This window comes from Bombus fervidus, chromosome 8 (genome assembly GCF_041682495.2).
Source record: "Bombus fervidus isolate BK054 chromosome 8, iyBomFerv1, whole genome shotgun sequence".
NCBI classification, from domain to species: domain Eukaryota; kingdom Metazoa; phylum Arthropoda; class Insecta; order Hymenoptera; family Apidae; genus Bombus; species Bombus fervidus.
This window is the reverse complement of record NC_091524.1, coordinates 11,123,871-11,136,614: the sequence shown is the minus strand read 5'-3', so window position 1 is coordinate 11,136,614 and position 12,744 is coordinate 11,123,871. Positions and strand designations below refer to the sequence as shown.

The window sequence follows — 12,744 nt, the reverse complement described above, 5'->3', positions numbered from 1 at the left end:
ACGAGGATACAAAAATATCGTGAATCCTCGACGACACGCGAAGACGACGAGCGGTCGCGTAGAAGGGGAAGAGTTCGTCGACGACGACACCGACGTCGGTGTCAGTGGAGTAGGCGGCAGAGGAGGAAGAGGCGGAGGCGGACGGAGGAGACGACCGGGACAGAGGATTAGAGAGTGAACCAGTCGCCCTCCTGCCTTTCGTTTCTCCATCGTTCAAACAGCGCTCCAGACATTAACTCCGACGTGTGCATAGACATGTCTCGCCCGTAGAAACGTTGAAACCTCGTGGATCTTCCTCCTCGAGCAAGTGCACCGTGTCTACTCTACGCATCCTGGGATAACGAAGTGTCTCACAGCGAAGTTTCCTCGCGACGAGGGGGATTGGCTGTTCGAGGTTCGCGGGCAAACAACAACTCGACAATTCCAAGTGCGTGGCGACGTTCGTTTGGGCTGGACCGTTTTTAACACACAATTTCGTCTTCTTTTGTTGAAATCTACCGCAGTGATTCGTGAAAGTTTTCGGATATTTAGCATAAAAGATTTTCACGAATATATAGCGTGTCATATACCGCACGTATATTTTAAAAGTGTCTCAGTTCAGTTAAAGTAGTTCGCTTTTGCGTTGGAATTGATAAACGCAAATAAAAATCAAAGGGGAATTTCGAGGAAGGGAGAAATACGTCGATTGGTCATTTAAATAATTTTGTGAAACGTTCGCGATGAATCGTATTTCCGAGCCGCTAAATCGAAGTGTCGCGCCTTTCGACTAAGAGGGGCAGAGTTGTTCTCCGGTATCAGAAGGTTGGTTCCATTCTGTCAGAGTTTTAATCGCATTTGCTCGGTCGCTGGTGAACGAACGCGCCACGTGTAGCGTTTCTTTGGATTCTGTGTGCCTTCTTTCAAAATTAAGTACGTACATCGCGTTGTTGTTAACGAATCACGAATGTCCATGCAAATTCTGTCTTTTATGAAAAATAACGAATACTCCGTGTGATAATTTCTCTGACAAATACCGAGTACTTTGTACATTTCCTATACTTTTACATTTGTCTGGCTGAAAATCATTCTGGCGTGTAAGTCAATGTTTTGAAAGTTTAGTCAGGCATCCTTACAAGTATCATCTGCCTTTAGTTTCATAGTCAATTAAAATAACTTTATTCCCCATCCATACTGCGTTCTAATTTACGTTGCTTTTTATAAATTTTCATTACGCGTTTGAAAGCATAAAACTTCTTATAATATCAAACATGGAACGCTATCTCATGAAAAGTAGCGACTGACTTGCATCACAATTACGCGCGTTCTCTACACGTTTACCTCGGTAAATTTTCCACGTGAGCGCATTAAGATCCATAGTCTGTTAATCAGTGCAATCGTGATAAGAATCGAAACTTCGAACTAGCGTTCTCGATCGAAGAAGATCGTCGCGTAGTTTGAAGAAACGCGTCGTTCGAACAAGACAGACTCGAAAGGTGTCGAATGCTTTCGAAGGAATTTCTATGAACGGTTGCTTCGGTACCGGAAGAGGAAGGGAAACCGTGCTGATTGACCTGCAGACTGTCAGCGATTTGAATCCCGCAACCGGAACGTCGCGTTCCTTTGCTCGCGTTTTTCTTTTTTCTCCAGTTTCCCCCTTCCTCAACGTGGTCGGTGCTATTATTGCTGTGCTACCTAAATATAGGTGAGAGCGTACGCTTGACGCAAATCGAAAACAGAACTTGTAAACGTACGTTCGTCTTTTTATTTCGCCTCGGACGCGAGTCGCCGCTAGGCTTTCATCCTCCTGCCCCAGTGTTTCGAAAACGATCGACGCGATGAAGGCGCCGATACATTGGATACTGGTCCTGTTCTGCGCTCTCGGTGAGTAACACGCTCCCCTTTTCTATCGATTATCGCGACAAATAAAAATACGATACTTGAACATATCGTTCGCGCTTCTTTGTTCCATGACATTAGCTGAGAAGTATTTTATTAGATTTTTTTCGTCGATATAATTATACGAAGGTGTTCATGAATCGATCAACTACGTTTCTAGTAAATTTCTCTACTTAATCGTTAGTCAGATTAGGTGGACAATTTTATCTGGCTTCTTTCAATATAAGATGGTAATTTATTTAGAAAGCAAGTTTATTAATTGCGCGATGATTTGTCAATTAATAACGTTAGCGAATTGACAAACATTAGATCAGGTATCGATAGGTAAGTTATGGATTATTATAAACTTCTTGTTTAAAAGTTTCTTTACTTTTCATTCGATGAAGTTGATTAACGAGTTCTAAATGGTTCGTTTAGAAGTTGGTGGCAAGGCAAAGTTCAATGAGACATAGCTCTAATTCGCCGATTTAAAATAAAACTGTAATAGAAGAACGTCGTCTAGAGCTGCTTTTACGAAGGCAGCGTCTAGAAAAGCAGTCGATATTTATTGTTAGCTGCAATTGTACGCTTGCGTTGATAGTTTATTATCGAAGCGAAGGCTACAAGTGCTTCCAGTATACTCTTGGAATAGATGACTTCGTATGATTAATCGAAGCGATACGGTGGAATGTTTAAACAAATGTAATGGAGCCTGGATGAAGATGCAAGCTATTTAATAGCAATTTGATCACAATCACGCATTCTGATTATTTTTATTGCTTCCTCGCTGCACATGATAGTATCGATAAAGCGTTTCAGGAAAATACCTCAACGTGCAAGTGAAACGAAAAAGCATTTATAATAATAACAATGTTTTCATATTTTGCGTGAATTTAAAATATCTTTCAAGAATAGAAAGACACAATTAACTAAAAAATTACTAAAAGAACGAAACAGGATTAACGACAAAGGTATATCGAGGATTAAAAGTGTAGAATAAAAATGAAACGTACGATAAAATAAAATATAACAAAGTAAAAAGACGTAGGAAGCAATTTCTTATTTTAGTCTCGTTTCTGAACAATGTAAAAAAAAAAAAAACAAAGGTCAATTACGTAAAAATCTTTACCATTCCGCGACAATAACATCACGTTCTCGATTACGACTTAGTAGAATAGTACCAAGGAAATGCATGAAATACCTCGCATAAATAAGCGACAATCCACTTAACATACAAACTTAGGAAAACGATAAATTTCAATTGCTCCCGGAAAGCTAGTTTCTCGAGACCAATAATGATAGAATGGCAGCGTGACGAACGTGACAGGAACTATACAATGGAACATCTAATTAGAAATACGATGGAAACGCTTCCAAGGACGAACAGAATCGTAGAATATTTTATATTCTTTCTACGGAGCGGAAGGAGCTACGAAGAAAGAAGAGAAGAAAAAGAAAAAGGTCGAAAAGCGCTTTCAGCCGTCTAAATGTAACGAATGCTAAAGAAAATTTCTCGCGATATTTGCGTATTAGCAAAGTCCGCAAATGTTGACCGTGTTGACAAACCTTCGAATGAAAAGGTCTACATTCGTCGATAAGCCACAACCACGAGCTTTCTGATTAATTAAAGACACGTGGTTCGTACGTAAAATCAGGTTAAGACGCGTTCACATCATATTCCTCGGAGTTTTTAGCTATTTCGCGAAAGGAATTAAGAAAACGAGTCTTCTTTAAGAATGTTGTATCTCTTAAGAATTTCTTAATGAACGCGTGTAATCTTTTGATTGCGCAGCAAGAAAATCACGCTGTCGACTTATTCGCTAGCAAGACGAATTAACAAAATTCCATTGTAACAGCTGATAACGATGTTGGTAGAGAAATATCTGAATAGTTGCAAGTAAAGTCTTATGCTATTTTCTATCGAATTCTTAAGAATTTTATTTCGTTGTTAGTATGTTTTATATTAGTATATTAGTTATAATACGTGGATAAATGTACATATATGTAAAAATTAAATCAGCAAGCTTGAATTAAAGATTAAAAGCTTTTCACTTGAAAGATACGTCTTTCAACTTCAATTTTTTAAGGGTAACTCGTTTGGACGAAAACAGCGTGTAAATTGTAAATGTTATCTTTTTGCATCGATTGAAGAGAAATTTCTATCGAACGATCTACCTAAATAACAACGATAATTTACTTTACGAATTACAGAGAAAAATACATACAAAACCGTAGAAACAACGATAATATCGTACTACGTTGTTTCAATATTCTACGTTAATCTATTACAAATACCATGGATGTGGCAGATTTAATTAAACGCTACATCAATATTTTACTTTTAATAGGATAGCAACTGAATTATCTGTGTCTCTAACGTAAATTTCGTCGACTAGTGGAAAGAGCAAACAAAACGAAGGCTGATACGCGCTGGTCAAACCACGTGCATGTTATCATGCTATATCGTCGTCTATGATAAACGTCAGCAAACTGTAGCCTAAGATCCATCGATTGGACAAATGTAATTCTCTTTGTCAAATATTGACGTTGAATCGGATAGGATGTAACGTAAGACCCGAGTAGAGCAAGCGATATTGCGATTTCTGGACGCCAGACGACGGAAAACGGATGTTACACGTGTGAAAATAAACGCGTTTTGCAACCTTGATGGATTATACACGCGTTTGATTATGGTATACGCGATTTTTCTTATTTTCACAAGTTTCTGGGTCAAGTTAAAGATAGATAGATCGTGGAAGAGAATAAATCAAGGAAAATTGGTACGTCTGTGTAAAATCGTTTCGGCTCGTTCTTTCTTACGCATTAGAGTCCGTTTTAAACGAAAACAGCCATCGGAATATTTTTATATGAAGTTACATTTTTAAGTACTTTTTGGTTCTTCCTATATTTCTGCGTAAGTCTCGCCTTACTCAAAAACATTAACGTAACATATGGAAATAAAACCTATTGGATGGCTTTAGAATTATTCTGCAAGAGTATTGCAAGGGTAGTCAAGAATTTTGGCGGATTTTTTAAAACGTGAAAAGCTGAGGGAAAGAGGTACTGCGTGGATTTGAACGACCAAGCGTGCAGACGACGTCGGTAAAAATAAGGCTGCAGACGGGTGGCTGAAAAAAAATGATTTTAATCGTGCGAAACAGATTAGAGAGAGGAAGAAAATGGGACGATTTTTCCAACCTGATGGTAAAAGAAGAGCGCGTACCCATATATCTGCATAAATACTCTCGAAAAAATGTAGTAACGCCGCTTGAACGATTCGCGGCTGCGACTGCCACAAGTGGTGTGAAGTTCAACGAAAAAAAAAAAAAAAAGGGAAAGAACAGGAAATAAAAAAGAGAAAGGAAGCGCATACGAAACAAAAAGATGAGAGAAAAAAATATAAACGGAATTGGTCGCCGCGTTGGAACAGTTCCACGTGCATAAAAAAGATAAAAATTCGATCCCGGAAGGACTCTCGATGCAGTTTTACTACTCGTTCGCCGCGAGACTCTCGATGAATTTACGTCGACGAGTTTTTTCGTGGCTTGTTAAATCACAGCTTTACGATCGACGGAAGCGATAGTACCGATCCTCTCGGTTGCTGGCCAGGCATAAAAGCAAAAACACAGAGGGGAAAAAGAATAAAAATACCGGAAAAGAATAAAGGGAGGTGGTGGATAAACCGATCACCGGATGGACGGTTTGTTCGCGCGAAAATCGAGTTTTACGAGAGCCTGGCCAACGCTAATCCGCCTGTTCGCTATTTTCCCGACGAAAAAAAACCGAAAAAAACGGGCTTTCGTCGCGACTTCTGTTAACGCTGTTACTATTAACGAGGATTTATTAAACTGACTAAACAAGAGAGTTGTTCCAGCTTCTCGACGCTCGAGAATCTCTTTACACGCGTCTTTATGTGCTCGCATAAAAGCGAATGATGCCCGCGTATGTGTGGGATTGTGTAAATAAATTGATAAGAATCATTGTGTTCTTAGAACTGGAATTTTTAAAGCTTCCTTTAAATCGTTTAACTGGAAGATTCGATTACAAGTAAGAAACGACGGAAATCTTTGTAGTTTATTAGATACTCGCGATTAAAGTAAACGATTTGTAATAAAACCATTTCGTGGATGGTAATCGCTTTGCCTCGCTCAAGAGTCGCTCTTAACTGACAGACGACTCAGTCAACAGATTAGAACCACGACTATCGACTAGCGAATATACCGTGCATGTATAATTATGATAAAAGTATTGCCAATTTCTCCACAATTATTCGTATACTTTAATCATTTGGAAAGAAAAAAATTTGTGGCGTGTCGTTTTGATGAGTTTGATGTATCTAGCGTTAAAATAACACGCAGCGTGTAATAATTGTTCTTTGGTGCACATCGTCGCGGAAAAATCCGGGTATATTCCGGGTTCTATCGGACCCACCAGATCGGATCATCTTTCATTGCGAAATTGCACCGTTTGTCGCTTCTGCAAATGTCCCGTGCAAATCGTTACAAAGCTGGTCCCTCGTCATCTGTCATACTTAGCGTACCCACACGCGCGTCGTTTTTTATTAACGAGAAAAACGCTACAAGTGTTTAACTACAGACGTGACACACGTGAGCGAGGTGTTAAATGGTTTTCATCCATCGTTTCAACTTTGTTGCACGTGTAGATACCAACGAACGTATAGCACGGTTACGTGTGAGTTCCTGCAAACATTATTAACGCTTACTTTAACACGTAAAAATTTTATTTCGAACACTGGACACTCGTGCGAATAAAAGATTCGACGTACTAATGGAAATGTCTCTCGCGTAATTCATCGTCATACAACGTTGCAACTCTGATGCATCGAAAGATCAAAAGTTTGTCTATAGATTGGATATAGCCGGAGGTTATTAGCCAGTTAAGTTCAATGTTACATCCTGTCTGAGTGCGATAGAAGGTCCCAGTACTCCCCAGTTGACTTATGACGTTGCTCAGATAATCTGTTATGATCGCGTCATTTAATTCCGTCGATGTTGTTGTTTTATCGCTTCCGGGTCTGTTGGACAAGCGATCAGACTGATGCAACACAGATGTCCGTTGTCCTTTCACCTGTCTAATTTTAACGATTCATCGACGTCATTTCCAATTAGAGAATGTCAAGTATGCACATCTGTAGCAACTTGATTTTACGAGTTAAGTAAATGTACGGATTCTCTGCAAACTCTTCGTTATCTTTAATTAATTGTAACACGTAAGTTAATTAAATCGTAGTTTGTTAGTTGAAAGGGAGAACGAAGTTACAGCTGGCAATAAGATATTTAAGTTGCTTCGTAAAATTTCGATATTTATTCCGTTTCTCACAGACTTTCGATCAAATACCAATTTTCGTGAAGAAGAGTTGGCCGTGTGTAAACGCGAAGTTTGAGATTAACTTGCCACTTTGTGTCCGAGTTCGGAGATGAACGTGTCAAGGAATTCAAAATTGTTATTTGAACAAAGTTCCATTTAACGATCGACCTGCAGCATGAATCGCGTGGCTTTTGTTCGGTCCAACATTTATTCTGCTTTGTTACAGTAACCATGACGGTTCGTTTTGACAAAGATAATCTATGATAAATCATTAAAAGATGGAATTACGAAATTTAGAAAAAGCGGAGCGAATCGGTTCGACCTCTGAGAGGTTCGCATGACGATGAGAAAATTCTTGGATTCTTCCACGGGATAGTAATTTATAGGAGATTCGACAATCTACGGAGTTACGTCGCCTCTAATTTAAGAACCAAGTCAGCCGTGAGAAAGAATTTAGTGAGGGTTGATTTTGCAAAAATCTGTGGAACGCCATTAAGCTGTTGATTTATATTTGCGCGCATCGTCACGCGTGTTTTCGAGAATCCTTAAAAACCAGTTGCTCGGATATATCACCGAACAGATGCACTGGGGATGATTCACGAAATGTACGACTAAACTCGACAACCCCTTTTTACTTTGCATCTTCGTGTATTAACATAATTCTTTGAAGATTCTTTGGTGGTTGAAGGAAGAAAATAGCAGTACACGTTTTATTCGAATTTAAGCCACTCTTCGACGTGTATCTAAGAGCAACATAAAAGATGACTCACAATGGAAATTTCGAACTTATGAACTTGGAAAAGGGACTATCGCCCAATTCGACGACTCGACTTTTTCGATCAACGGTATTCAGAGGAAAATTGGCCAATTTTCTTTTTTCTTCGTGACGAATAGATTGCTGGAAAATATTTGGCGTTCTATCATTCTTCAAGAAATGTAGAATCGAGATTCTTTGAAATTCAATCTCGCAACTTATTCATTGAACAGTACGCTCATCGTAAAATTCGATATTCGTGTTGGAATATTTCCAATCGATGCAAAATATAGAAAAACAGTCACTTTGTTGAAGAAACGCTACAAAATACTAAATGTTCGTTGAATGGAATTATCTATTATATATTATTTATAAGTATTTTAAACTGAAAGTTTCTCATCAAAATAGACACCGATACATTGCTTTCGCCGTCGTATAAGTTTGTTGATTCCAATTTCGTAAAAGCAGTTCGAGGCAGTTTGATCAAGTCTACGTCCGTAAAAGAAAATCGTCGAAAACTCCCGTCTCTGCATATTGCGCTCCGAAAGAAATAAAACGTAGATACTTGCAGAATATTTACCAAACCAGACAAGATAACGACGATCTCGTCTCTTCTGAACAGCCAAACATACAAAACCAAAACAACCATCCGATGTTTTATCATTTTAACGTCAAACTTGTAACATTTTAGAATTTTACTTCTTTAAAACGTAGAAATTTTATCGTAAAACGAAGATATAAACGTAAAACGATTACAAAAATTTAGAAAATTAATTTAGATGTTTAATTATTTGAATTTTTTCAATAACTCGCCGATACGTAATAAATAATTGCATATATACATAAATAAAAATGTACGTACTTAATAAATAATAAAAAAGCAGGTACACTTTTTCTCCTACTACAGCTGCAAAGAGTTAAATGCGAAGAAACGACATTTATTATGCTAATAAGCAATAATCAACTAAAGCATCAGTTTCTTCAGAGGAAAGACTCCGATTCGGAATCTACTGTGCACATTAATGAATTGGAAACGTACGAGCCTACGAGTTGGAGATCATTTATCAGATTCCATTTTACCTCGCGCGGCCACCGATAAGATAAGCTCCCAAAATGAGATGGAATAATTCACCTGGTTTCGTGTACGAGCCTCTTAATACCCGGCGCTATGCGTCATGCGAGCAGAGAATTTGTGCCCCATTACCTGTTAAGTACATTTTATAAAGCTGCCGACTAAATCTTTCATCGTCTGATTTATCATCGCGTCGCTGTGCAACCGGCCTAAAATTTATATCTCACGATGTGCGAAAACGTTCACACAATTCGCTTGTAAACGTGTAAGTTACTGCGAGTAGACTTAGGCAAGCCCGGGATTTAAATGACTAAGCAAATTTCTAAATATACAACGCCGGAATTCTTTCGCGCGTGAAACACCAAAAATGTCGCGTAGACTCGTCTTCGTGATGGAATGAAACGATCTACGAGATATCCACGTACCTGGATAAACGGCACGAGATGGAAAAAAGACGCAACACTATGTTAAGTTGGGTCAGGCTTTCGTAGAACAAAGATTTCAGAAGATAAATTTGAAAGAAATATTCGGAAACGGAGTTTGCAGATGTACGAAATCATAACGATAGTGTTTTTTTGTAAAAAATAATTTAACGTTTTATGTGTAGAACGAAAGTAAAAGTTTCTATTGTTCTTGAGGTTGCTACCTTAAAATACCTAGTATGAAAGACGAAGATTATTGTCTTAAAGTTTTAATTATACTTGTTGCAGTCGATCATTCGTAGGAATTTTCCAATTTATCGATCCGATTAAAATTCTACTTGCCCGCACCTAACAAGATAATAAATCTAGAAAATACCAAATCGCATGTATATTTAACACTGCTTGTTAAACTTTCCACCATTCGTAGAATTATCAATCCTTACTTCAAATTGTAACAGTGAGTCTTTCATATTTGATACGCTTCCCACGGAATTAAAGAGTCTGAGAAAATTCGCGTAACATCCTCGAACGTTCTAAACTAAAATTATCGTAAAATTTCAGTCGAATAATTTGTTTAAACACGTTGTAAAATAAATTGAAGAAGATAAAACACCAAGCGTAATGTTACGCCATATGAAGTTCAACTATACAATTTCGATTATGATTATAACTCGTTCACCTAAGATAACACGGACGATGAACCAAAGTATAATTCAATTATTAATTCTTTCAAAATTCTCTAATTCGTCCGCGTGCAATAAAAAATGACGAGTTCGTCCAAAAATACGTATACATCGAACGTATCATCCGCGAACCTTGAATAACACAATGTATAACCCAATAAATCTGTTGGAAATTGCCCCGTGAAATTCGGAACGCGTCAGATAATGCGGCCAAACGGCGGAAAACAAAGCGTAGATGCAAATACGAGTAATGTAGAGATACGGTGGATGAACGGCACGTAACATTCATTATGCCGAAACCGAAACGTTGAATTCAGATTCGATTGGCCGGTGAACGTACCCAAGATATGTAGTTGGTCAGGTTGTACTATAAATAACGGAAGTTTGCGAGCACGTTTCAAAGTTATTCCTATGGCGCCTTGGGTCAGACATGCACTTGACTCGACGATCCTTTTCATGACATAACACCCGCCATGTGTTCTACAAATGTAACCTCTGACCATAACGTTCACCGATTCACCACTATTTTTACGAAGATTTTGTCTCATCGTTTTCGAAGGAAACTTAGCAAGCAATCCGTTTAAGAGAAAGAACGAGATAGACTTCTGCGAAGTGGATGAATAAATTTGGAACTCGAATAAGAGATCCAAAGCCACGTGTCTCCTAGTGTTTTCTATTAAAACTGAAATTCGTCGGATTTATTCTTAGAGAAATCATTTCTTCGTATCGTAATATCTAATTCTTTGAGGAACGTGCAACGAAGTTAAAAATACACATCGGAATCGAATTCGGTTAGTTCGACTTATGAAGTGGGAAATTTAGAAATTTCAAATTTTCAAGCGCTCCAACTTTAAATTTCAAATTTCAAATTTATTTGGAAACTTCGTTTATTTCTAGAATTAAAAGTTTCGTAGAATGAAATCTGCGTCTGAAAGTTTGAAATTTCTGTTATGCGAACGCTACCGTGGCTAACGTTAAATAATGTTAGCGGATCGTTACGTAGTTCTACGATTATTCTAAAATATACGAAGATCGTTGAATTCTAAATTACATACGAATTTACCGCAGGTCCCGTTCCACAACATTGTAGATCTAGTTCACGCGGGATATTCAGTAGCCACACAGCTGTGTCATAATCATTGGCATCGATCACCGTGCTATAACTGAAATCGTTTGGAACGAACAAACTGGCGGAACAAGCACAGTGACTGTGCGCATTTTCTCGTCTGTCGCGCTTTCTCATGGCGGAAATGCAACCGATAAACGTCCAAGAACTGACAAAGGTCAGCCTATGAGTAATATCACGCGCGTTTCATCCTCCACGCGAAACGCATAAAAGGAGTTTTATACATAACGCATCATGCGTGACCATGACCATAACTCAGGACTGAGTTAATATTCTGAAATATCTTCTATGTCTGAACAAACCATAAAATAGTATAATTGTTTCGAATACTTAACGAGCAATTTAAATCGTCGGGACGACTTTATGCAAAATTGCTTACGTAATCGCATAATTGCTACCGTATACTTAAATAATGCACGATTAAAAGATTATATCGCCTTAAAAGATACTCATCAAGAGCAATTTAAGTCTAAACGATTCCTCTAACGATATAATAGTCCCATTAATCGAAGCTCGAACGTTTCCTGTAAGTTCGATTTTCAGATCTGTTAGTCCGATTTGCAACTTCTCGTACGTAAAACGATTTAAAATCTATAAATATAATACATCGTATCGGTCACGCTCCTAGCTACAAAATAACAAATTTGTTAGTTCTACGGCTGTTTACATACAAATAGTTTAGTGAACGGCTCAATCTTTGAATAGTTGAACGGTGTTAGCCTAACTACAAAAGCTACTCGAAAGCTGGCCAACTATCTATAGTAAACATACCAGAAATTCCTTTGAAAACGCGAATCTCTTCAACTCAGAAGTATACGCATTTTGCGTATCCAGATGAGTTATAAATTTCGGATAAGAATCGTTTAGAAATTAAAATTTTTGTTCGTCCGTGTAGAAGAAACGTATTAGTAGAAAATTAGTAAAATTAATGATCGATCATCGATTGATTTCTAATTTATTCTTCTGCCTTGTAATGTTCAACGAGACGATCAAAACGAAGAAAGTGAAATTCTACCAACGTCCATCGATATCTCTTTATTTATTTTCCTTTGTTTGTCGTTGAAATTGAAGGCGAATCATTGCGCAAGATTTAAAACGATACGATTTAGATCACCAGACGGGCTGTCGAAAGACAATTATCCGGCAGAAATAGCGCCACGTATTTTTACGTACGGATATCCGAAAGTAGACGACGTTACGTCAAAACGAAATTTCTACTGCGAGGGAATATTTCGAACGTTTAAAAGACGCTGCTTCAATTTGAGGTTGCTTTAATTTGCCACTGTTTCGCGTGACTGTCATTTAATGTATCTTCATTTACCGCGTAATTTGTTACGGCGGCGATAAACATACAGTACGAAATATTAACCCGCTTGATTTCGTCGTAAATACTGAACATTGTGAAAACCGTAGATGCATCCGTACCAAGAATCTTTCGATCCATTTTTTCTCAACGAGATTTAAAACGTTAAAGATTCTCGAATTAATTTTAATCAACGCCATAG

General features: G+C 38.0%; 1 protein-coding gene across 3 annotated transcripts in view; it reads left to right on the top strand.

Moving 5' to 3' along the window:
• The first annotated feature begins 139 nt into the window (after positions 1-139).
• LOC139989991 (xaa-Pro aminopeptidase 1) overlaps positions 140-12,744 on the top strand; it is a 44,885-nt gene continuing 32,280 nt past the window's right edge. Inside the window, exons 1-2 of one of the 3 annotated variants that reach the window (XM_072008770.1) lie at positions 143-457; positions 671-1,860. In XM_072008770.1, coding sequence (XP_071864871.1) covers positions 1,815-1,860 — 46 coding nt within the window. In that variant the 5' untranslated portion in view covers positions 143-457; positions 671-1,814. Of the gene's footprint in view, positions 1,861-12,744 lie in introns of all 3 variants that reach the window. The other 2 variants (XM_072008772.1, XM_072008771.1) reach the window with 2 other exon arrangements.